This window comes from Capricornis sumatraensis, chromosome 14 (genome assembly GCF_032405125.1).
Source record: "Capricornis sumatraensis isolate serow.1 chromosome 14, serow.2, whole genome shotgun sequence".
Classification (NCBI taxonomy): domain Eukaryota; kingdom Metazoa; phylum Chordata; class Mammalia; order Artiodactyla; family Bovidae; genus Capricornis; species Capricornis sumatraensis.
The window spans coordinates 28,714,144-28,741,903 of NC_091082.1; the positions used below are offsets into that span (position 1 = coordinate 28,714,144).

At 39.0% G+C, this 27,760-nt stretch overlaps 1 protein-coding gene across 1 annotated transcript in view; it reads left to right on the forward strand.

The window, feature by feature from the left end:
- Window positions 1-27,760, forward strand: part of SPATA17 (spermatogenesis associated 17) — a 236,439-nt gene that overhangs the window by 52,028 nt on the left and 156,651 nt on the right. Inside the window, exon 5 of the mRNA XM_068986427.1 lies at window positions 19,734-19,837. Within this exon, the coding sequence (XP_068842528.1) occupies window positions 19,734-19,837 (104 nt within the window). The remainder of the gene's footprint in view (window positions 1-19,733; window positions 19,838-27,760) is intronic.

The following is a 27,760-nucleotide window of genomic DNA, read 5'->3' on the forward strand; positions in this document are numbered from 1 at the left end:
CTTAAATTGAAGAAAGTAGGGAAAACCACTAGACCATTCAGGTATGACCTAAATCAAATCCCTTATGATTATACAGTGGCAGTGAGAAATAGATTTAAGGGACTAGATCTGATACTGTGCCTGATGAACTATGGACGGAGGTTCCTGACATTGTACAGGAGACAGGGATCAAGACCATCCCCATGGAAAAGAAATGCAAAAAGGCAAAATGGCTGTCTGGGGAGGCGTTACAAATAGCTGTGAAAAGAAGAGAAGCAAAAAGCAAAGGAGGAAAGGAAAGATATAAGCATCTGAATGCAGAGTTCCAAAGAATAGCAAGAAGAGATAAGAAAGCCTTCCTCAGCAATCAATGCAAAGAAATAGAGGAAAAGAACAGAATGGGAAAGACTAGAGGTTTCTTCAAGAAAATTAGAGATACCAAGGGAACATTTCATGCAAAGATGGGCTCGATAAGGGCCAGAAATGGTATGGACCTAAGTGAAGCAGAAGATATTAAGAAGAGGTGGCAAGAATTCACAGAAGAACTGTACAAAAAAGACCTTCACAACCAAGATAATCACGATGGTGTGATCATTCACCTAGAGCCAGACATCCTGGACTGTGAAGTCAAGTGGGCCTTAGAAAGCATCACTATGAACAAAGCTACTGGAGGTGATGGAATTCCAGTTGAGCTATTTCAAATCCTGGAAGATGATGCTATGAAAGTGCTGCACTCAATATGCCAGCAAATTTGGAAAACTCAGCAGTGGCCACAGGACTAGAAAATGTCAGTTTTCATACCAATCCCAAAGAAAGGCAATGCCAAAGAATGCTCAAACTACCACACAATTGCACTCATCTCACATGCTAGTAAAGTAATGCTCAAAATTCTCCAAGCCAGGCTTTGGCAATACATGAACTATGAAATTCCAGATGTTCAAGCTGGTTTTAGAAAAGGCAGAAGAACCGGAGATCAAATTGCCAACATCCACTGGATCATGGAAAAAGGAAGAGAGTTCCAGAAAAACATCTATTTCTGCTTTACTGACTATGCCAAAGCCTTTGACTGTGTGGATCACAACCAACTGTGGAAAATTCTAAAAGAGATGGGAATACCAGACCACCTGACCTGCCTCTTGAGAAATCTGTATGCAGGTCAGGAAGCAACAGTTAGAACTGGACATGGAACAACAGACTGGTTCCAAATAGGAAAAGGAGTACGTCAAGGCTGTATATTGTCAACCTGCTGATTTAACTTCTATGCAGAGTACATCATGAGAAATGCTGGGCTGGAAGAAGCACAAGCTGCAATCAAGATTGCAGGGAGAAATCTCAATAACCTCAGATATGCAGATGACACCACCCTTATGGAAGAAAGTGAAGAGGAACTAAAAAGCCTCTTATGAAAGTGAAAGAGGAGAGTGTTAAAGGTTGGCTTAAAGCTGAACATTCAGAAAACGAAGATCATGGCATCTGGTCCCATCACTTCATGGGAAATAGATAGGGAAACAATGGAAACAGTGTCAGACTTTATTTTTGGGGGCTCCAAGTCACTGTAGATGATGATTGCAGCCATGAAATTAAAAGATTCTTACCCCTTGGAAGGAAAGTTATGACCAACCTAGATAGCATATTCAAAAGCGGAGACATTACTTTGCCAACAAAGGTCCATCTAGTCAAGGCTGTGGTTTTTCCAGTGGTCATGTATGGATATGAGAGTTGAACTGTGAAGAAGGCTGAGCACAGAAGAATTGATGTTTTTGAACTGTGGTGTTGGAGAAGACTCTTGAGAGTCCCTTGGACTTCAAGGAGATCCAACCAGTCCATTCTAAAGGAGATCAGTCCTGGGTGTTCTTTGGAAGGAATGATGCTAAAGCTGAAACTCCAGTACTTTGGCTACCTCATGAGAAGAGTTGACTCATTGGAAAAGTCTCTGATGCTGGGAGGGACTAGGGGCAGTAGGAGAAGGGGACGACAGAGGCTGAGATGGCTGGATGGCATCACTGACTCGATGGACGTGAGTTTGGGTGAACTTCGGGAGTTGGTGATGGACAGGGAGGCCTGGCCTGCTGCGATTCATGGGGTTGCAAAGAGTCAGACACAACTGAGCTACTGAACTGAACTGAACTGAACATCATACTAAAATCTGTATTTCCTAATGTTACCATACCAAACTTGGGTCCACTTGCCCCCAGATAGTGAGGCTAATCTACTGACACCAGGTTGTGGTGAAGGAAGGTGCAGTGTTTACTGCAGGAACCGAGCAAGGAGTCCAGGCAGCTAGTGCTTAAAAGGCCCAAACTTCCTGAAGGCTTTCAGGGAAAGGTTTTTAAGGACAGTGTGAGAGTGGGGAATTATGGGGAGGATGGTCAGCTCATGGACATTCTTCTGCCTGGACATTCTTCTGGTTATTGGTGAGGTAATTGGGCATCAAGAAAACTTTCTAGGTCCAGCGGGTCTGTGGGTCTGGGGTCTCCATGCTTGTGGGCAGTATACAGTTGACTTTTTCCACCTGATGGGGGTTTCAGTATCTGCAAAACAGCCAAGGGCACGGCTTGGAATATTAGCTATAATCCTAGATGAGGAGCTAAAGTTCTTTGATTTTGTTTAATGGCTAAACAATTATTATTAATATCTTACTTGGTTGACCATTTTCCTTTCTTTCTGCATTTTCTCACTTCTCTGATTAAATGTACTCTTCGAAATTCAGGGAAGGCCTAGAAAGCTAGAGTTTTTCTACAGATAAGAGGCAGTTGGAGGACATGGGGTGAGGTTCTTTTCCATGAAGGCCCCATAGTATCCTGCTCAGTTACTCCTGATAGCATTCATTGCCCAGTTTCACCTTTTCTTTGATTAATATCAGTGGAAGATGTTGAACTCTGCCTTGTTCCTGTGATCTTAGAAAACAGCAAACTTGAATGCACCTGTCCCCCTGCCCCCCAACTCTTGTGTTTCAGAAGCAGCTTACTGCAAAAGAAAAACCAAAACCAAAAACGAAAAAAACACCCTTTCCCACATGACTTAGATAAGAGGTACAGATGCCCCCTTGTTCACCCATAACAAAGCCAGACACAGTCCCCAAATTGCTCCTTCACCTCACAACTGATTAGCTGAACTGTTTGTCCCCAGTGATCAACTGGAAAAAAACAGGTTCATTAACCAAGCTGTGGGTAAGCTTCTCCCCTTCTCCCAGGGCCCTTGACTAAAGTCAGCACACGGAGTCTCATTAGTTCCTCTTCATGAGAATGGGCTTTGGGGTAAAGCATTCTCTGATTTGCTATCTGATTATGCCACCCTTTCATTTCCACTTGCCCATATCAGGTTCTTCCCAGCCATGTTCACACCTTCTTATAAAAGAAAAAATCTTTTTGCTTAATTTCCACCATGCTTGCAATTGTTATGGCCAAAGAGTCTCCGTGTCTCAATAGTCCACCTCCATCTCCTGCAGGAGTCATTCACCCCCAGTTTCTTGCAGTAATTCTTTCAAGTCAAGTCTCTCCTGGCTATGTCCAGATTTTCTTTTTTTTTTTTTTTTTTTGACACATTCCAGGAGATAAGAGTAAAGGTGGGAATGCAGTGATCATTAAGTGAAAGGAAGGAAGACTTGAGCATTACCTAGAGGGTGAAATGATCCACTGAAGACACTGAGGAATTCTTGCGAGGCTCTGCGGAGTGTGTAAATACTACTGTGGGAAATTTGAAATAGAAACTCTTCTCTGCAAAGACGTTCAAAGACTTCCTTCAGAGATTTGGATGAGTCAATTTGGTAACTTGGTAACGAGGAATCAGGACTAAGGCTCACTTGCATAGAGGCTGGTGTGACTGCCTAACAAAGATTAATTTTTAGCATGAGACGATCACATGGCCAGAACTGAACTTATTTGTAAGTGGACATGGGCACATCTATTTGTAAGTGGATTTCTTTGCAAGACGGTGCTCGGAAAATTTTGCTCTCTGTGGGAGTGAGAGGCTAAAGAGACCAACGTGTGGTCCACATACCTTCTATGTTGTACACATCCGAAGCTTATAACCCTAACTGGATACCAGCAGCTGAAGTTTTACTTCTAATCTCTACAACTCTGCCTTTTCAGTTTATAAGCTACCAAATAATTTTGCTCAAAAGAGTTACCCTTTAAATAATTTAAATATGGGTGACAGTAAGTGTACAGGAGGAAGAATTTCTAAGAGTAATTGATAACTACAGAAAATATGTATGGCCAATAATATTCATACAGGTATATTTTTATATATGCACCTAAATCATATAGTAGAAAATTAAAAAAAAAAACTTTTGTCTTACTCTGCTTCACATACTGAGTCAATTGCAAATTATGTATTGACTATTGACTCCAAGCATGACAAATTATATTCAATTGTGAGAGGCCAGTGGAGCATTTCTGAAAAGAGAAAGAATTCAAAATTTTCATTTGTGGCTTATCCATTCCTAAATAGATGTCATTTTTGTATAATGAAGAATAAATTATATATATGTGATTGTTTAATGACATAGTTATTCATATCTCAATTTGCTGCATTTATTTTTTAAAGGGTCACCTTTTCTCTAAAGACTTTACGATCCCCCTACCCATGTAGAATTGATCACTCTCTTTTTTTATGTCCCTGTTTTACCATCAACATACTTCTGTTATAGAACCTGTAACAGTTTATTATCCTTACTAATTTACAGGCCTGTATCCACTCCCCACACACTGTACATCCCTCGGGGCCTGGATCCTATCTTCTTAGTCTTTGAATCTACCGTTCCTGGCTTATACTAGGTGTTTAAATAAATGGCCTGAATAAATCAATGAATATTGGCTCATGTTTCTTTAAATAAGGAGTAAAAACAAAAACAAAAACTGTTTGCTTCAAGTACTCTTTAAAAGACAAAAAATCATGTCTAAGTCCCTTGGTGGCCTTGTTGGAAATTATTTAAGCCCTTACTGGGAGATCTTTAAGGCTTTTTTGAGTGCTTGATTAGGCTAGGTGGTGTAGGTAAACTGCACAGAGGAAGGTAATATTTGGTCAGTGTAATTCAAATGTGAATGGAAAGTCTCATGAGCTTTGGGACCTTGCCAAAGTGTTATAAGACTTACAGGCTTGGAGGAGGTCTGCTATGATATCTCCTGCTATTAGCACCCACACTGTGCCTGTACAAAACCCCTGCTGCTGATTTGCAGCTTGGCCAGTGACAGTCAATTAATACAGCAATAACTTGGTCAGTAAATTTTTATCTTAGCTCCCAGGGCCCTATTCCTCGTGTTTCTCCATGCACCACTTTATTGCCTTTCGGGTCTTTAATTTGAATTTATTCCAGATTAGGGTTCTGCATTTCCTCCAGCATCTCGTCTACTCCATTGTGGGTCTCATTCAAACTTGTCCTCCAACGTTTTCTTTTTCAGTTCTTGCTCTCTGAACAGCTTTTAGTATCTTATGCAAATGTCTGAGTTGATTCCTTTGCTCAACTTCTTTCTCTCTCTGGTTCATCTACATGTTATGATAGTGTATCTTTTCACAGACTATAGATCTGACCGTCCATTTCAGATGCTAGTGAGCATTGACTTAAGCATTAGGGTGTCACCTCAGACCCTCCAAACAGGCGACTCAGAGAATCAGTGTTCTAATAAGAGTACTAATATAAAGATGAACAGCAATATTACTTTATGTGTAGAAACACCACTTAAAAATACCCACATGTAGTTTAAAAAAAAGTGCTATTTAGTGAAATTGTTTAATCTGTTCTAAAGGTCTTTTACTTGTTCTTTTTCTCCAGTACTTTGATTTATAGTTTGTGACATCCAGAATTTTTTGCTTCTCTGTGGCTTTTGTTTACTTGCTAAACCCATCTAGAGGGAAGCCTATTGTATGGAATGGCACATAAAGATAATTCTTCCATTTCTAGGGATACATCCATTTAGCCTCAACTGTGTCTTTGAGTCCCCATGTCTGCAATAGAATGGTTCCAGATTCTCATACTTACTACCCGAGCATGAATGGATATAGCTGGTAGATAACTTAGGTATACTTTAGTCAAACCAACTGCCAGTGAGAGCTATATGTCTCTGAGGAAAGAGCTTGCAATACCACATATTCCCAAATCTTAGTAAATCAGAACCATTGGTAAATAATGATGTGCACGTATGCTCGTCACTTAGTTCTGTCTGACTCTTGTTGACACTATGGATTGTAGCCCACTGGGCTCCATGTCCATGGAATTTTCTAGGAGAGAATACTGGAATGGGTTGCCATTTACTTTTTCAGGTGATCTTCCTGACCCAGGGATTGAACCCACGTCTCCTGTGGCTCTCACATTGACAGGCGGATTCTTTACCACTGTGCAACATTAAGACTTGGCAATTGCCTACCAGTTACTGCTCTCCAGGCACCTAAGTATTTTAAATATTTTAAACTATTTCCTGAAATGATCAACTCTCTTTTCTTTTGTTCAGTTGCTTGGTTGTGTCTAACTCTTTGCAAGGACATGGCAGCACACCAGGCTTTCCTGTCCATCACCAACTCCCAGAGCCTGCTCAAACTCACGTCCATTTAGCCAGTGATGCCATCCAACCATCTGATCCTCTGTTGTCGCCTTCTCCTGCCTTCAGTCTTTCCCAGCATCAGGGTCTTATTTTCTAATGAGTTTTCTCATCACATCAGGTGGCCAAAGTATTGGAGCTTCAGCTTTAGCATTAGTCCTTCCAATGAATGTCCAGTATTGATTTCCTTTAGGGTTGACTAAAGGAATTGATTGGTTTGATCTCCTGCAGTCCAAGGGACTCTCAAGAGTCTTCTCCAACACCATAGTCCCAAAGCATCAATTCTTTGGCATTTAGCCTTCTTTATGGTCCGACTGCCATATCCATACATGACTACTGGAAAAACCATAGCTTTGATTAGATGGACCTTTGTTGGCAAAGTAATATCTCAGCTTTTTAATATTCTGCCTAGGTTTGTCATAACTTTTCTTCCAAGGAGCAAGTGTCTTTTAATTTCATGGCTGTAGTCACCATCTGCAGTGATTTTGGAGCCCAAGAAAATCAAGTCTGTCACTGTTTCCATTGTTTCCTGATCTATTTGCCATGAAGTACTTTGGCTACCTTATGCGAAGAGTTGACTCATTGGAAAAGACTCTGATGCTGGGAGGGATTGGGGGCAGGAGGAGAAGGGGACGACAGGATGAGATGGCTGGATGGCATCACTGACTCGATGGACATGAGTCTGAGTGAACTCCGGGAGTTGATGATGGACAGGGAGGCCTGGCCTGCTGCGATTCATGGGGTCACAAGGAGTCAGACACGACTGAGCAACTGAACTGAACTGAACTGAACTGAATGGGACCACTGACAAAATGTGGTTCACTAGAAAAGGGAATGGCAAACCACTTCAGTATTCTTGCCTTGAGAACCACATGAACAGTATGAAAAAGCAAAAAGATAGGACACTGAAAGATGAACTCCCCAGGTTGGTAGGTCCCCAATATGCTACTGGAGATCAGTGGAGAAATAACTCCAAAAAGAATGAAGAGATGGAGACAAAGCAAAAACAACACCCAGCTGTGGATGAGACTGGTGATGGAAGCAAGGTCTGATGCTGTAAAGAGCAATATTGCATAGGAATGTGGAATGTTAGGTTCATTAACTGAGGCAAATTGGAAGTGATTAAACAGGAGATAGCAAGAGTGAACATCAACATTTTAGGAATCAGAGAACTAAAATGGACTGGAATGGGTGAATTTAACTCAGATGACAATTATATCTACTACTGTGGGCAAGAATCCCTTAGAAGAAATGGAGTAGCCATCATAGGCAACAAAAGAGTTCAAAATGCAGTACTTGGATGCAATTTCAAAAACCACAGAATGATCTCTGTTCATTTCCAAGGCAAACCATTCAATACCACGGTAATACAAGTCTATGCCCCGACCGGTAATGTAAAATAAGCTGAAGTTAAACAGTTCTATGAAGACCTACAAGACTTTTTAGAACTAACACCCAAAAAAGATATCCTTTTCATTATAGGGGACTGGAATGCATTAGTAGGAAGTCAAGAAACACCAGGAGTAACAGGCAGATTTGGTGATGGAGTACAGAATGAAGCAGGGCAAAGGCTAATAGAGTTTTGCCAAGAGAACACACTGGTCATAGCAAACACCCTCTTCCAACAACACAAGAGAAGACTCTACACATGGACATCACCAGATGGTCAACACCGAAATCAGATTGATTATATTCTTTGCAGCCAAAGATGGAGAAGCTCTATACAGTCAGCAAAAACATGACCAGGAGCTGACTGTGGCTCAGATCATGAACTCCTTATTGCCAAATTCAGACTAAAAGTGAAGAAAGTAGGGAAAACCACTAGACCATTCAGGTATGACCTAAATCAAATCCCTTATGATTATGCAGTGGCAGTGAGAAATAGATTTAAGGGGCTACATCTGATAGACAGAGTGCCTGATGAACTATGGATGGAGGTTCATGACATTGTACAGGAGACAGGGATCAAGACCATTCCCAAGAAAAAGAAATGCAAAAAAGCAAACTGGCTGTCTGGGGAGGCCTTACAAATAGCTGTGAAAAGAAGAGAAGTGAAAAGCAAAGGAGAAAAGGAAAGATACAAGCATCTGAATACAGAGTTCAAAAGAATAGCAAGAAGAGATAAGAAAGCCTTCCTCGTGATCAGTACAAAGAAATAGAGGGAAACAATAGAATGGAAAGACTAGAGATCTCTTCAAGAAAATTAGAGATACCAAGGGACATTTCATGCAAAGATTGGCTCAATAAAGGACAGAAATGGTATGGACCTAACAGAACCAGAAGATATTGAGAAGAGGTGGCAAGAATACACAGAAGAACTGTACAAAAAAGATCTTCACAACCAAGATAATCACAGTGGTTTGATCACTCACCTAGAGCCAGACATCCTGGAATGTGAAGTCAAGTGGGCCTTAGGAAGCATCACTATGAACAAAGCTAGTAGAGGTGATAGAATTCCAATTGAGCTATTTCAAATCCTAAAACATGATGCTGTGAAAGTGCTGCACTCAATATGCCAACAAATTTGGAAAACTCAGCAGTGGCCACAGGACTGGAAAAGGTCAGTTTTCATTCCGGTCCCAAAGAAAGGCAATGGCAAAGAACACTCAAACTAGTGCACAATGGACTCATCTCTCACACTATAAAGTAATGCTCAAAATTCTCCAAGCCAGGCTTCAGCAATACGTGAACTGTGAACTTCCAAATGTTCAAGCTGGTTTTAGAAAAGGCAGAGGAACCAGAGGTAAAATTGCCAACATCTGCTGGATCATTGAAAAAGCAAGAGAGTTCCAGAAAAACATCTATTTCTGCTTTATTAACTATGCCAAACCCTTTGACTGTGTGGATCACGATAAACTGTGGAAAATTCTTCAAGAGGTGGGAATACCAGACCACCTGACCTGCCTCTTGAGAAATCTGTATGCAGGTCAGGAAGCAACAGTTAGAACTGGACATGAAACAACAGACTGGTTCCAAATAGGAAGAAGAGTACATCAAGGCTGTATATTGTCATCCTGCTTATTTAACTTCTATGCAGAGTACATCATGGGAAACACTGGGCTGGAAGAAGCACAAGCTGGAATCAAGATTGCAGGGAGAAATCTCAATAACCTCAGATATGCAGATGACACCATCCTTATGGCAGAAATTGAAGAAGAACTAAAACACCTCTTGATGAAAGTGAAAGAGGAGAGTGAAAATGTTGGCTTAAGACTCAACATTCAGAAAACGAAAATCACAGCATCTGGTCCCATCACTTCTTGGGAAATAGATGGGGAAACGTTGGAAACAGTGTCAGATTTTATTTTGGGGGGCTCCAAAATAACTGTAGATGGTGACTGCAGCCATGAAATTAAAGGACGCTTACTTCTTGGCAGGAAAGTTATAAGCAACCTAGACAGCATATTAAAAGCAGAGACATTACTTTGCCAACCAAGGTCCATCTAGTCAAAGCTATGGTTTTTCCAGTAGTCACGTATGGATGTGAGAGTTGGGTATAAAGATTCTGAGTGCCGAAGAATTGGTGCTTTTGAACTGTGGTCTTGGAAAAGACTCTTGAGAGTTCCTTGGACTGCAAGGAGATCCAACCAGTCCATCCTAAAGGAAATCAGTCCTGAATATTCATAGGAAGGACTGATACTGAAGCTGAAACTCCAGTACTTTGGCCACCTGACGTGAAGAACTGAGTCACTTGAAAAGACCCTGATGCTGGAGATGATTGAAGACAGGAAGAGAAGGGGACAGTAGAGGATGACGTGGTTGGATGGCATCACCAACTCAATGGACATGAGTTTGAATAAACTCCGGGATTGGGTGATGGACAGGGAGGCCTGGCGTGCTGCAGTCCATTGGGTCGCCAAGAGTCAGATACGACTGAGCGACTGAACTGAACTGACTGAATAGGACTAGATGCCAGGATCTTCTTTTTTTTAATGTTGAGTTTCAAGCCAGCTTTTTCATTCTCCTCTTTCAGCTTCATCAAGATCCTCTTTAGTTCCTCTTCACTTTCTGACCAACTCTCTGGATATCATTATAATTCCACTTTGGAAGATGGGAAATTGGGAAGATATCCTCCCCAACATCACGTAGCTAGTGACAGTGTTAGGAGCTGAACCCAGGAGGTTTGGTACCCACATTCCTGTTATATCTAGCCACTTATAGTCTTGCCTTTGCTTCTAGTCTTCCTCCCCTTTCTTCAAAAATCTGGATGAGAGCTATTATATGAACCCTAGACCAAGCTCTTAGGGAAATTTTATTACTTTCACTCTGGTAAACTGAACCCCTTGCCCTGATAATTCATGAATGTTTTTACGGTAGCACCTTCCATTCAGGGAATTCTAAATTTAGTGATAATTTGTAGAAAACTAAGTTGAGACATCCCAGTTCAGTGTCACGTACTTCCCCTTGTAGGCCGAATTAGATGGCTTAGTATGAAAAACCTCACCTTATAAGTGAATATTTGAGCTGCAGTCTTCACATATTGCTATTTAACACAGAATTTGACATCCATCATAACCCCAGATTAAATACCATTCTTGATACAATTTAAAATGAATTTCTGTATAAGATGTTGCAAGATGCAGATCACATAGATTTTTGTGATCCAAAAATTGTAATTTGGTTGTATTTGAACCTCCAGCTTGTCTGTTTTGGACTCTGAAAAATTAAGGAACAGAGGATTCCAACTTTGTTAAAACTTTAGAAGCCCCACCAAATAGTTATCGGGACTGCTGTTCTTCAACTGCAGCTCTCTCTCTTTATCCATTAACTCTTAGAGTATACTGGTCTTCAATAAACTCAGCTTAATGAGGAGCCATAGTCTGGCACAGACTTTCAGTTCAGTTCAGTTCAGTCGCTTACTAGTGTCCGACTCTTTGCGACCCCGTGAATCGCAGCACGCCAGGCCTCCCTGTCCATCACCAACTCCCAGAGTTCACTCAGATTCACGTTCATTGAGTCAGTGATGCCATCCAGCCATCTCATCCTCGGTCGTCCCCTTCTCCTCCTGCCCCTAATCCCTCCCAGCATCAGAGTCTTTTCCAATGAGTCAACTCTTCGCATGAGGTGGCCAAAGTACTGGAGTTTCAGCTTTAGCCTCATTCCTTCCAAAGAAATCCCAGGGCTGATCTCCTTCAGAATGGACTGGTTGGATCTCCTTGCAGTCCAAGGGACTCTCAAGAGTCTTCTCCAACACCACAGTTCAAAAGCATCAATTCTTTGGCGTTCAGCTTTCTTCACAGTCCAACTCTCACATCCATCCATGACCACAGGAAAAAGCATAGCCTTGACTAAACAGACCTTAGTTGGCGAAGTAATGTCTCTGCTTTTGAATATGCTATCTAGGTTGGTCATAACTTTTCTTCCAAGGAGTAAGCGTCTTTTAATTTCATGGCTGCAGTCACCATCTGCAGTGATTTTGGAGCCCAACAAAATAAAGTCTGACACTGTTTCCATTGTTTCCCTATCTATTTCCCATGAAGTGATGGGATCAGATGCCATGATCTTCATTTTCTGAATGTTGAGCTTTAAGCCAACTTTTTCACTCTCCTCTTGGCACAGACTTTGGAAGTTAGCAAAGGCAAACTGAGCATTATTGATTCCTTGCAATACCTTTGAAAAGCCTCCTTTGGGTCATCTGATACATCTTGAGTTCTCATTTGTCTGTCTGTCCTTGGACAACCAGAATAATCTCATATGCATGCAGATTGTAAGAAGTGCTAATGTGTAGTACCTTGGAGATCTTTCTTCAAAAGTATGTTCCATTAGACTTTTCCCTCTTGCTTTCAAAGATCTGTGAGGAATGAAAACTGGTAATAATCTAAAACTTAGTAAGTTTTAAAGAACTACAGATATAATTAATTGTTTAAGGTAGAATTTCTTTTACCCTGGAAACCTTGTCCTTGTCCTCAATCAACCACATATACTTTCTTAATGGTGTTCATGGGCATCTGAACCTTTATTGTTGCAGTTGATTTAAATGATTTCACTTGAAATTAGTGCCTTAACACATTTTAGTTCAGATAGAAATCTTCACTGTAAGAAAAGTAAGAGCTGTAATAATAAGAGGGCTACTAGACTTAAAGATAAATTAAAACAATTAATTTTCAAAATAACCATAAATTTATTGGTTCTTTTATGTAATAAAAATTTTTGTTTACAAAAATCTAACTCAAAGCATCAATTGATCTTTTTCTTTTGTTTCCTTTTTGTGTCTAAAGTAGGAAAAAATATAAGGAAAGTTTATATTCTGTGGCTTTAATCAGAAAATGGTTAAATATATATCAGATATATAAGGATCCATCTCAATCTCCTAAACTATTTATAACCCTGCTTTCATATTTATACTACTATGAAGTATTTATGTTTAGAATAATGACTCCAAAATCAGATAGAGATAAATAGATAAAATAATTCAGGGAGAAAATACTGATTTTCTGTTTAAAAAAAAAATTACTTATTTATTTTCTTTATAGCTACACTGGGTCTTTGTTGCTGCATACAGGCCTTTTCCTGTTGTGGCTAGGGGAGGCTACTTCTAGTTGCACGGTGCCAGTTTCTTATTGCAGTGGTTTCTCTTGTTGTGGAGGATGGGCTCAAGGCACATGGGCTTCAGTAATTGCTGTCCATGGGCTCAGTTGCTGTGACTCACAGATTCTAGAGCACTGGCTCAACAGTTGTGGACATGGGCTTAGTTGTCCTTCAGCATATCATATCTTCCTGGACTAGGGTTGGAAGCCATGACCCCTGCGTTGGCAGGAAATTTTTTTATTATTGAGCAACCAGGGAAGCCCTGATGTTCTCCTACTTACTATGTTATATGTTGGGTTCTAAGAATACAAGGCAAGTAAGACACAGTGTTATTCACATGGAAGAATCTATCCCAAAATGTCGGCCTAAGGAATGAGGGGAAGGGATCCTCTAGATAAATCCTAGCTTTTGCTGGATGGTAGGCAGATTTAAATGTTCCATCCCCATGCAAAAAATTATTTCTTTCTCCCTCCTACTACTTCTGGTATCAATGTCTTTGTGAAATGATTAAAGAAATTTGTAGAGAAAAGAAGTACAAAGACCAGTAGAGTAGGGAAACAGAATATTAAAGAGAAGAAACTGCATATGAAATAATTATCCAAAATTTCCAGATAGCTAAAAACATCTAGTTAAAAATATATTTCTAGTTTAAAAACATGTCTATTTTTCTACATATTGACATGATAATATGGTGACATTGAGAATGAAAACTTTGATATTACTAGTTTTAAACACCCCATCTTTCAAAATTTGGTAAACCCACTTTTTTGTTCTCACTGTATAGTCTTTTCAGACTGTTCAACATTCAAATAAGTAAAAGTAATGTTATGAATGAGAGTCCTGTTTAAATGTACAACTAGAGCTTTAGTCCTAGGCAGGTTATCATCAGTGAATTTGTCTTTCATATTTTGATTTTAATTTTAGGTGTGAAAATGTTTTTTCTCTCTTTTGACAACATTAAGATTACTATGAATTTTGAGGAATAATAATAAACCCAATGGAGGGAAAATATTTTCTATGAACAGATGGCTTTTGATATATCAAGGTTTTGCCATTTATTTTAGTGCTTAAAATAAACATTATTTATAAGACCACTTACATTTTGATGTTACTTAATGAGGAATATGCATCATTGATTTGACTAGCTTAAGAGGTCATTTAGAACTTGCCGGTTAACAAGCTGTAATCTGCTGAGCATGCAGTGACTTTGTTTAAAATTATCTATTCAGAGCTGATCAATGACAATAATTGTTTTATACCTATCACTTCTGAAAGTTGCTAATTACTTTGAAGGACATGAACACTAGCCCTTTTTTGGGAAACTGTAACCCACTCACCTTGAAATTAAGAACATTATCAAAAATCATCTTGCCTCTTGAAAATATTTTGTTTTTTAAAAAATCAAATCTATTCACTGCTAAGTCGCTTCAGTCGTGTCCGACTCTGTGCGACCCCACAGACGGCAGCCCACCAGGCTCCCCCATCCCTGGGATTCTCTAGGCAAAAATACTGGAGTGGATTGCCATTTCCTTCTCCAATGCGTGAAAGTGAAGTCGCTCAGTCATGTCTAACTCTTAGCAACCCCATGGGCTGCAGCCTACCAGGCTCCTCCATCCATGGGATTTTCCAGGCAAGAGTACTGGAGTGGGGTGCCATTGCCTTCTCCAAGTCTATTCACTAGTACTGGGATAGCAACAGGAAATTTAGGCAAAATTTAAGATGATATTTCTTCCTATAGCAAGAAGTATAGTGGAACCCCAGCTATATTATATCTTATATCAATTGTTGTTCAGTTAGTAAGTCGTGTCTGACTCTTTTTGACCCCATGGACTGCAGCATGCCAGGCTTCACTGTTCTTTACCATCTCCTGGTGTTTGCTCAAACTCATGTCCATTAAATAAATATTGGTTAAACTGGACTTCCTCTAATGTAAAAAAAAAATACAATGCATATTAAATGAAAGGACATGTACACACTCTTTCTCTTTATACAGTGCATTCATCAGATGTTTTAGTGGAAAGAGCCTGGTCTCTAAAATAAGACAGAGCAGAGTTTGTATCCCAGTTCTGCCATTTACTGTTTTACTGGTTATGCTGTGACCTCGATCACGTTACTTAACCTCAGTTTCTTTATTTTTAACATGGAGATCGTGCCCTATTCACAAGGATACCATGAAAATTGAGGCAGTTAGCATGATATCTGGAAAGGAATTGTAGCGTGATTTTGGGTAGATGTCTAGGGACTTAGAGCATTACGAGACTCTCTGAGAGTGCATTTGTGGACTCTGGATGTGGCTGGTGCTGTTTCTGGGGGTTGCTCCCTGTGGAGTGGGAAGGAGTCCATCCCAGGGGCTTCCTTTAGTTCTCTGGCTATGGGCACAGATTTTTCAGCCAGCTGCAGACTCTGTCCTTTCAGCTTCTCTCCAAGTGAAGCCCTTTCAGCTTCTCCCCACTACTCTGCCACGACCTAAACATAAACCACCATCTTTCCTTCTCAGGACTTCAGCATGCATCTTTTATGTTTTCTGACACATCTAATCTTATTTAGAATTTAATGGTTTTTCTATGTAGTAGGTGGTCCACCCCTTAACACTGTTTGATATCCTAATGTTTTTCCATGCTTCCTGAGTCATTTCTTTTGCTGATGATGGATAGTCTATCAGCGCTTTTGTTTGTAAGTATTCCTGTGTTTAATATAATTATTACTGTATATGCAATAAAAGTAAGCTGAGATTCATGTGAAGCCATCCAACCAGCTATTAATGTATAACCTCAGGCATTTATTTAAGCTCTCTAAGCATCAATTTCCTCTTCTATCAAAGAAAGATAATGATAATCTCCACCTCAGAATGATACTGTAATGATTAAGTTAAATAAGCCAGGAAAATAGTCATTATTTGCATGTATGATTTATATATGTATGTGTATTCCAATAGATTATTCTTTTTCATTAGGGAAATGCTTTTTGTATCAATACCTCCCATTTCTTTGCCAGCCATAATATGATGTTTGTCAAATTAGAGGAAGATAGTTTCTAAACTGGGCTTCCCTGGTGGCTCAGATGGTAAAATAGAACTCTAGGAAAATTAATTTTTCTTAATTTAGAGAATAAAGCTCTAAAGTAAGATCATTTGAAAAATATTTTAAAAGGCACTGTTATGCTAGCATTGTTACGCTAGCTTGTAACTCTACTTAGTTTTACTTTCCAGAACTAATTTCTCTATTTAATTGTTCTTACAGTATGAACAATAAGTGGTTTAGCATCTCTTCAATTATTTTAGTCATTCTTATACTAGGTGGTTGACTAAACATTTCTTCAAAGTCTTCACATTTAATATTTCAGATTGTAAAATACCTTTTAACTGGCCATATTTTAAAACAGAGAAAATTAGGGGATCACAATTCAAGTAAGACATTTTTTCCCTGTTTATTCATATAGATTCAGCATTCAAGTTATAAAGATTTTAAACTCAACATATTTAGCTTAAAAACCTTAGGCTTTTTGGATAAAACTCAGTGGACTAAAGTTCAGTCTAAGTCACTTTTTCCTATGGAAAAAAAAGAGATGTTTAAAGAAGACGTGTGTTCCTAGCCCAGCTAACTGTGCAAAACATTGGAAGGACTTCATATCCAAAGAAAATTATTCATCAAATGTGTTATTAAGTCACTAAGTCATGTCCAACTCTGTGACCCCATGGAGTGCAGCATGCCAGGCTTCCCTGTCCTTCATTATCTTCCAGAAAGTGAAGTCACTCAGTCGTGTCCGACTCTTTGTGACCCCATGGACTGTAGCCCATCAGGCTGCTCCATCCATGGAATTTTCCAGGCATGAGTACTGGAGTGGGTTGCCATTTCCTTCTCTAGGGGATCTTCCCGACCCAGGGGTTGAACCCAGGTCTCCCGCATTGCGGGCAGATGCTTAACCATCTGAGCCACCAGGAAGTTTGCTTAAACTCATGTCCATGGAGTCGGTGATGCCATCCAACCATCTCATCCTCTGTCACTCCTTCTCCTTCTCCTCCTGCCCTCGATCTTTCCCAGCAACAGGGTCTTTTCCAATTAGTTGGCTCTTTGTATCAGGTGGCCAAAATATTGGAGTGTGTGAATAATTTATAAATATATGCAAATTACTTGAAAATTTTAAAGAATGAAGTTGAGTCTTTATGCAAGGCTAAGTCAACATTTTTTTCTAATTTTTTCTATTTCTTCTTCTTCTACTCCTTTAAAGAAGTTGAGGTATTTTGTACTACAGACTTTCGGTTTTCCACAAAATTAGGATCTACATATTAAAGTTTTGTTTTCAGTTTTTCTAATAGCAGTTATATTAGCAAACATAAAGCTTAAAGTGATTGATTTTTCTGATGCTTATTGGGGCTTTGAAGACATTTAGTAGCCCATTTAATAAGTATGTTCTTTAGATACCAACATTCCTCTTATCTAAAAAACTAGATACTTTAAACAAATATTTGTTCATTGAAAATTGCAGTTCCCCTTGTTCACAGTTCTGTATTGCAATGGTTTAGAGAACAGGCCCCCTGAAGTTCTAATTTGATTCTTAAATCCATCACCAATAGCTGTATAATTATGGGAAAACTGTACAATTATAATAGCTGTATAATTATGGGAAAACTGAATATTTTCCTTTTAGCAGTTTCTCATCTATAAATAAGGTGAAGAGAGTACTTATCTCATTGTTGTTCAGTCGCTCAGTCATGTCTGACTCTTTTTCAACCTCATGGACTGTAGCCTGCCAGGCTCCTCTGCCCATGGGATTCTCCAGGCAAGAATACTGGAGTGGGTTGCCATTTCCTTCTCTATTTATCTCATAGGAATGGTCTAAAGATTAAATGCATAAATACAAGCAAAATCCTTAGAATAGTGCCCCACATATAATAATAACTCAATAAATGTTAAATATTTTCATCATTTAGTTCAGTTCAGTCACTCAATCATGTCCAACTCTTTGTGACCCCATGGACTGCAGCACACCAGGCCTCCCTGTCCATTGCCAAGTCCCAGAGTTTACACAAACTCATGTCCATTGATTTGGTGATGCCATCTAACCATCTCAACCTCTGTCGTCCCCTTCTCCTCCTGCCTTCAATCGTCCCCAGCATCCGGATCTTTTCCAATGAGTCAGTTCTTTGCATCAGGTAGCCAAAGAATTGAAGTTTCAGCTTCAGCATCAGTCCTTCCAATGAATATTCAGGAGTGATTTCCTTTAGGATGATCTGTTTGGATCTCCTTGCAGTCCAAGGGACTCTCAAGAGTCTTCTCCAACACCACAGCTCAAAAGCATCAATTCTTCTGCGCTCAGCTTTCTTTACAATCCAACTCTCACATCCATACATGACTACTGGAAAAACCATAGCTTTGACTAGATGGATCTTTGTTGGCAAAGTAATGTCTCTGCTTTTTAATATGCTATCTAGGTTGGTCATAGCTTTTCTTCCAAGGAGCAAGGGTCTTTTAATGTCATGGCTGCAGTCACCATCTGCAGTGATTTAGTTAAAGAAGAATTAAAATGTGATGATGAAGGTACAGGAAAAGGCAATGGTGACCCACTCCAGTACTCTTGCCTGGAAAATCCCATGGATGGAGGAGCCTGGTAGGCTGCAGTCCATGGGGTCACACAGAGTCGGACAGGACTAAAGCGACTTAACAGCAGATGAAGGTACAAGAAAACATTTTCTTTAAAGATTTTGATACAACTGTATTTAAAAAGTCCATTAAAAACATTGATTTCAATGAGACAAAATACAATCTTCCAGCCAGTTGGTTATTAAAAAAATAAAAAATCCATCTGGTGAGGAAGTGGAAGTGGTAGGAATCCGTAAAGCAAAGTTTTGATCTTTCAATACTTAATTTCACACACAGTATTTTTAAAACCACTATAAATGTTATAAAATAAATTATAGTAACCTTGAGTATGTTTTTGTCTTTATAATATTTTATTATAAATATATGCATAAACCTATATTTGCAACTATATGTACTGTTATTGGAAAAGGAAATGGTAACCCATTCCATTATTCTTGCCTGGAAATCCCATGGACAGAGGAGCCTGATGGGCTATAGTCCATGGGGTCGAAAAAGAAACACAACTAGCAACTACACAACAAACTGTTACATTTGTGTGTGTGCTTCTCAGTCATGGCCGACTGTGACTCCATGGACTGCAGCTCGCCAGGCTCCTCTGTCTATGGGGATTCTCCAGGCAAGAATACTGGAGGGGGTTGTCATACATTTCTCCAGGGTATCTTCTCAACCCAGGGATTGAACCCAGGTCTCCCCACACTGCAGGTGGATTCTTTACAGTCTGAGTCACCAGGGAAGCCCAAGAATACCGGAGGGGGTTGTCGTGCATTCATCCACAGTATCTTCTCAACCCAGGGATTGAACCCAGGTCTCCCCACACTGCAGGTGGATTCTTTACAGTCTGAGTCACCAGGGAAGCCCAAGAATACTGGAGTGGGTTGTCGTGCATTCATCCACAGTATCTTCTCAACCCAGGGATTGAACCCAGGTCTCCCGCACTACAGGTGGATTCTTTACAATAGTAGAAAAGCCTAAGAATTTATTTGATAAGATTTAATCATCATCCATCATTAACCTGATTTTGAAGAACTATTAATTTTTTTTTTCTAAAAATGTTCACTGACATATTTTATCTTTTTATTTACATCAATAGATTCAGAGGCGATGGCGGGGGTATAAGATCCGGAAATACTGCTTTAATTATTATTATTTGAAGGAGTACCTGAAAGCTGTTTCTGAGACCAATGATGCGATTAGGTGAGTAGAATGATCACCAGTCCATTAGTGACAGTTTTAGAAAGGTTACTCTGTGGGTATGGATCATTATCAGACTTAGGAAAAGTTTCTTTAAAGCTAAGTGATATTTTAGGCACAAATTTATTGATGAGATAGAGATTTTTTTTCTTTTTATCTTATCCATTTATGGCTGTTGTATTTTTAAATATCTTGTACTTTTGACTGTAAATTACATGTCTATGTGTATAGCAGGCCTGTCTTGTACTATGCAAATAACTGAGTAAAATTACCTCCTTTTGAAATGGATTTATCCGTAAATAATTACATAGATGAAGCCTTATGTACGACAATCCTCAAAACATGTTCAGTGTCAAGAACTTGCCTCTCAAAGAAGAAAATATTACGGAACACATTAAAATGGACTGCTTTACTGTCAGTTTTCATTTCTTTAAGCACATAGAAAACACCTGAATTTAGGCCTTAGGACGATGTCTTCTATAGGTTTTAAGTTATTGTAACACTGTTCAATCATCTTTACCAAAGTTCTGTGTAGTAATTTTTCACATTTCTTCAAAAATAGCCGGTCTTTTCTTCTTATAATATTGCCCCATTCTAGTAACTTAGAAGTGACATATGTTTATAATAGATTCAGGTAGAAAGGAAATAGTGATGAATCATAGTTGGCATTTATGTAATAGTTTTACTTTCAGTTTTCACATACATTATCTCATTTTACTCTTAATATTTTTTAAACTAGAGAAAACAGTCAATATTAAGTTGTTAAGACAAAGATGTTGTCTGATACCTTACAATCATATATATCATAAGAAAAATCTGGAAACTCTCTTCCCAAATTTTAACTTTCTTCCATATATGTGGGTATAAAAGGGTCTGGTCTTTGGAGATTAAGTATGGGGAATTTGTAAAATTGATATCTTTGGAAGCAGCAATAAAGATTTGGGAAGGTTGGAATAGGGTTTAGTTAATGAGAGAAGTTGGAAACATGTGGGCCACAGGGGCTGATATTTAATTTCTTCCTGTGTGTGTGAGTCACTCAGTCATGTCCAACTCTTTGTGACCCCATTGACTGTAGCCTGCCAGGCTCCTCTGTCTGTGGAATTCTCTAGGCAAGAATACTGGAGTGGGTTGCCATTCCCTTCTCCAGGTATCTTTCCGATGCAGGAATTGAATCCAGGTCTCCTGCATTGCAGGTGGATTCTTGACTGCCTGAGCCACCAGGAAAGCCCCTTAATTTCTATCTAAGAAGTCCAGATTCTAGAGATGAGCTGGCTATCTGTAAATGGCATACTTGAGCTTGTCAGGAGGAAAGAGCTAGTGGAAAATGCAAGAGGGAGAATTTGAGCAGGACTGGGCCTGAATGAGGCAAGGGGATCTTGCCTCAATCTTAAGGCACCAGGATTAAGGAGGCATTTACTGTCAAGGTCATGAGGTGCCAACCTTGCACTTTCTCAACCCTGTAAATGTATCCTTAAATGTTGTATTTTTGAAGCAAGTCTTGTTTGCTTCACACAAGTCCTATCCCTGAATGGGAGAAGATCCTCAAAGAGACAAATATGTGGAAGGTGATTTTAGAAAGGCCTGTTTCTTCTGTTCAGTAGGTATTTCAATTTATCCTTGTTTTGTTCCTCATTTTACAGAGAATGTCTCTAGTCACTAGAGAGTCTGGTGCATCCATGATGGCAATTTAGTTTAGCCTCATATTCTGTATCATAATACTGACTTATTTTATTTCTGCCTTAGTTATTGTTGTTCAGTTACCAAGTCGTGTCCGACTCTTTGTGACTCCATGGACTGTGGCACCCCAGACCTCTTTGTGCCCCCACCATCTTTGTCCCTCACCATTTCTGCCTCAGAGGCCTCATGTTTTTAGGTGTATATTTTCCATCAGTGAGTAGTTTCCTAATCATTTACCCCCTCTTTGTTCTTGTATTTCTTGATAGAATATTTATAGCTTCTCTGTTGTTGCTGTCATCATTGTTATTTTTATCTGGAAATGGGTATTGTAAAAAGATAGTGTAGGGGAAGGGCCAAGGCCGTGGTCTAGGAAGGGTTGAGAGGTCCCTGTGGCTCACAGTACAGCCCTACGTGATATGTATCTCTGTGTATGTAAACTGGCTTAGCTTTTTTGTTCATTTTAAGTTGACAGTGATTGGGAGTTATAAGACTGCTGATCGCTTTTAGACTCTCCTCTCTTCGAGATCTGTGGCATAGATGGCATTCCTGTGCCTCTCATCACTTAGTCCTACCTCCTCTGCTTGCCTCTGGTCTAGTTCATGGAATTAGCCATAGCCACACTTTGCCCCACAGTCTTGTTCTCTTGGGTAAGGTGGGCAGTGCTATTTTTCTCATCAGGATATGCCACCTGGGCTTCAGAATTTTGCACCTGGCCCATCTGTCTGATGTCTGCATCTTTAAGTATCTTGTCTCTATAATATTTCCAATTCTAGATGAATTTTCACTATTCTTGGTGGCACTTCTTCATATATATGTATTATTACAAGTGCTTGCTGATTTTGTTGATGATAAAATTGTATTTTGTATTTCTTATTGCCTTTTTTATTTTATAGAAGTTTAAGAGAGAAGTGAGTAGAGATAATCTTACTCTATCTCAAAGATGAAAATAGATAGTTAACTTTTTATTGTAAATCACAGTATTTTTCCTTTCTGTTACATCAATAATTTTATAAATGCAGTACAAATGTGGCATTGTGTAGAACAGAGGAACACCCTTGGCAGAAGTGTTTGGTGTAGGTCACTACACCAGTGGAATGGAAGCTGGGGATTCAGGTTGCTTCTCAGAGGCCATGAACCTAAGCCCTGAAGTTTGTGTAGAAGTTATGATATTAATACATGACATTTGACTGAGGTTAGTTCATGGAGCATAATGGAAGAATTGGGTAGGGGTAAATATAGAAGGGACCATACCACACTAGGGCATTTTAGGCCACATTTAAGATTGGAGTAGACTTCCTTTTTAAGAAGAGCAGTGGCATGAATATAACTGTGTTTTGGCATGCATGTTCAATTGCATTGTTCATAATATATTTAAATAGTCTGGTAAGTTTTAAAATCACCAATCAGGATATTAATTTTGCTGAGAGAAAGTTTTCTTCTTTTTCACAGGAGAATATGCAACATTTGGGGGAGGATTGTAACTTTATTCTATTTTTCATAGAAAATCATTGGAATCAGAACTTTACCCTTTTCCTTCACAACAAATTCCACCCGAAGCAACTTAAAACAGTACACATTCATGACCTCATCATTTTGTCCAGCAGGAATCTGAGAGGGACTTTACTCTAGGCCTCAGCTCTCATGAGGTTACCCTCTTATTCCCAGCCAGAGCTGGGGTCTCATATGGAGGTTCAACTGGGGAATGATCCACTTCCAAGTTCACTCACATGGGCCTCAATTCCTCTGCCTGCTGGCCACTGGCATCCCTGTTTCTTGCTCTGTGGACCTCTCTCTCCATAGGACAGCTTATAACTTGGAAATTGGCTTCCCTCAGAGCTAGTGAATAAGAGAACAGGAGAAATAGCCAAGATGAGAGCCATGCTCTTTTGATAACCTAATGTCAGAAGGGACATCTCATCACTTATGATGTGTTCCTGTTCATTTAAACCAAGAGACTAGGTTCATCCCACTCAAGGAGGGGGACTGCACAAAGGATGAATTCCGGAATGGGGACTGTAGGAAACCACTTTAGAGGATACTTTCTGTATACAGTGACTTGCATGTGGTATTTGTTCAGTCAGCATACTGATTTTCAGCATTTGCCTAGGACAAAAGTTACTTTACATTTACTTAGGGCAATATTTTTATGTGATGCGTTTTCAAGATTATATTTTAGACTTTGCTATTGCATCAAAGCAATTATGATATAGCCCAATTACTTATACCAGCAAGCATTAAAATGTGTAGTTTCTGGATTTCAAATGCATTCCTCTGTTTTGGGGCAAGGTAAAATCATTTGCAGAAAATAAATTGGTAAAATACAGTCTATATCAAAATATGTTTTGCATTTGAATTGTGTTACACAATTCAAGACCAGACAACACTGGACTTAACTTCATCTGCTCTTTCATTAGTAGAACTAGTTTAACTATTTTATAGTTAATAGTAAAAAAATAAATATATTTGTACATATACAAGAACATACTTTTATAACCAAGGTGGACCTATCACAAAGATAAATGGAATTGATTAACTTAAGGCTGAATTTGCATTTGGTAGACATGTTTCTTTATAATATCTAGCTGTATATGCAAAAATTGCCCCAGGTTATGAATGAGAAAATTACATAATGAAAATAAAAATTAGCAACAGAGTTACAGATTGGTAGCATTAATAAAACATTATTAACTTCAAGTACAGAAACTGACTTTTTTTGAAATTCAAGCTAAACATAATATATTCTCCCAACTTTAATGCTTCAGTGTACTTGTTGGTTGCTAATAGTGCATAGCAATAGGTCTGTTTTAAATATAAATTTGTGATACATCAAAAGAAATTAGTTTTTCAGCATGTTGATTTTCTTAACTTTTTCCTGTGTTCATTTTCTTGTTTCTGTTTTCTTTTATTCTGTCTTCATGTGGTTCTTATTGGCTGGATGTTGAACCTACAAGAGTTACGTGTTGAGTCTCTTAAACTTCTCTGTCCCCTCCTTCACCCTGGGCCTCTACCTCTCCCATTCTATTTTTGTGAGAGATTTCCTTCCTACCCTTCTAATGAAATTTTGATGAATATTTTAGCCATAGTTTTTTAACTTTCATGAAATATTTCTACTAGTATGATCATTTCTTTTTTGTAGCATTCTGTTTTAAGTAATAAAATATCTCATATTTCTCAGTTCTTATTTTATTAATAAAATATCTCATATTTCTCTAAAATACTGGGGCACATTGAGTCTTGGCAGGAGGCAAAATTCAGCTCAGGATTTATTCCTCACATAGTGTTAAAAATATAGCTCATTCACTTCATTGTACAGCAGAAACTAACACAATATTGTAAAGCAACTATACTCCAATAAACCAAAAAGCAAGATTAAATCTCTCAAACTGCTAAAAAACAAAAAAAAAAAAAAAAGAAGAAGACGAAAAAGAGGGAGCTTGCAGAGATATGAACAGGGTGAAGGCTCAGAAAAGTTTTAGGCTCCAGAGTATGCCCGCAGTGAGACTTTGCTACTGCCAGGGTGGAAGAATTAAAGGAAGAAGTAGCTTTAATGGTTATAGGGAGAGCCAAGGAGAAGTTTATAGCTCCTACCCCTGGCCATGACCTTTTTATTACTTGCAGAGAAATTCAGTTATTGCCAGGAATTCAGCTATTGCCTCTCCTCACCGAGAGAGAAATGAGGAAGGAATACCACTAACTTCTTCCTCCTGAACACTAGTGTTTTGTCAGACTAAACCCATCTGGAAGGACTTCCTTGGTTGTTCACTGGTTAAGACTCCATGCTTCCAGTTCAGAGGGTGAGGGTTCAGTCCTTGGGTGGGGAAGTTCCACATGCCGCATGGTACAGCCAAAGAAAACCCCAGAAACAAACAAACAAACAACTTAACCCATCTAGAAACCTGCCAAAGTGATACAGTTTGCAGGACTTGGTCCCAGGGCAGGGCACAGAAGTATGTAGAATGCATTGGAGGTGTGGCAGTGAAAAATAATCAGCGCAGAGAATAATTCAAGTTCAGAGGTTCACTTTTATGCAGTCTCTGTGTTATTGATTTTCTCCAGGGTGTTGTTCTTTTAACTGGTTATTTTCATCTTCTCTTCTATGTTGGAGCCTTTCTTTATGCAATTGGCAATCTTCCCCTATTAGTTTACACACGCTCATGGGAAACTGGAGTGCCAGTTTATGGACATACATGTACAGGTCTTATTGACTGGCAGGCTTCAGTTGCTTTTACAAGAAAGCTGTCCCATTTCAATGTGGTGTGGGATTGGGGGTGATGCCCAAATGCCAGTGTGTAGAGGTCTTTCTTTTAGGCTAGTTACTTTCCCCAAAGAAGAAATTTCTGATACTCTATCAAGGGAGACAAAGCTATAGCTGCATTTGAGTGAACTGTAGAAGAATGGCCTTTACTTCACATCTGCTAATGACCACTCTGAATCCTATGCCTTTTCTCTCATTTCTTCAGAGAGCACACTTTTGATCCCTTACCTAGGACAGCAGTCTCCAGCCTTTCTGGTACGAGAGACCAATTTCTTGGAAGACAATTTTTCCAGGGATGGAGGTACAGGGGTTGAGGGAAGAGTAGTTCAGGTGGTAATGCAAGCGATGGGAAGCAACAGATGTAGCTTCACCATTACTAGTCCATGGCCTGGGAGTTGGGGACCCCTGACCTAAGTGATTGAAACCAGGATGCCACCATTCTCTGCACATACATGTTAAAAACACACACAAAAGTGTGTGACCATTGTGGCTGTGTACCTCAAGTTTCAGTTGCTAAATCATAGCAGAACTGAGATGGGATTCTAGATCTTATGGCCTCATAAATGGTGTTCTTTCCAGTATATTATACTATTTGAATATACAGAAAATGAATAAAATTATAGACAAATCTTAGAAAATTTTCTCAGTTATACTATGTTTGATGCATAGTGTTTAATTCTGGATGCTGCTGTGTATGTTGAATGTTGACCCAAAAATCTGCATCCAACAGAAAGCAACCAGGAATTTAAGGGATTTAGAAATCATCAAGAGTTGGAGTTCTGAGACTGGAAAACATTATATCTAAAGGAAGGCATGTCAGCCTACAAATTTTAAAGAACCGTCACGTACTACATTTATCAAAAAGGAAAAATTGAAGAAAAAATGGGTAGAAAGCCTGTGTGCAACAATGAAGACCCAGTGCAGCCATAAATAAAGAAATAAAAATTATATAAAAATGAGTAGATTTGCATTCAACATGAAAAAGATATTTCCAATAATTAGATACTACTCAATAATAGACTGACTTACTGACTTGTGAGATACAAAATATTACAACAGAAGGATTCATCTTAAGTGCCAGGTGCACATTTGTGTAGAAAAAAATCTCTGCATTTGGTGACAAGCTAGAAGATTCCCAATCTCCTTTTAAATCTGAGATCATTTGCTTCATATGATAATAAATATGTTTAGAAGGAAACAAATCTATATATTTGCCACAAAACTCAAAGCACTTTTAATTCCATAAAAATGCTAGGGAAATTTAAATAAGACTAATCTAAAGCATAAGGGGTTCATAGGAAAGTATATTGTGTTAAAGTATCATTTACCAGGACTAAGACAGGTATAATAATAGGTGTAAATAAAGATTTTGTATATACACATTATATTATAGTTATGTATTTTAAATCCTTAATTTATCTAAAAGTTAATAGTGCTCTAACCTAACTATCATGAAATTTTAAAAAAAATTTGTAATACTAAAAGATACTTTTGAAATAACTTGTATATTCCTGAAGCATAAAGGTTGTTTTGCATTCCCAGAGCTAGAAAAAGTTGTCTCAGAGTGGCAACACCCCCACAAATCACTAGTATTGAAGAAGAATGACTAATGTATTTATCATTAATATGACCATTATTCCAATTTTAATATTATATTTAAGATTCTTATATTCATTGATCAGTCAGTCAGTTCAGTCGCTCAATCGTGTCCGATATTCATTGATACACTTACCAAAATGCCAGGTTGGGTGGGAGACTCCCTGTAGGCTCAGATGGTAAAGCGTCTGCCTGCAACCTGGGAGACCCGGGTTCAGTCCCTGGGTCAGGAAGATCCTCTGGAGAAGGAAATGGCAACCCACTCCAGTACTCATGCCTGGAAAATTCCATGGATGGAGAAGCCTGGTGGGCTACAGTCCATGGGGTCACAAAGAGTCGGAGATGACTGAGCGACTTCACTTTCTTTCTAAGGCTATTAAAAGCCTATCAGCTTTTTC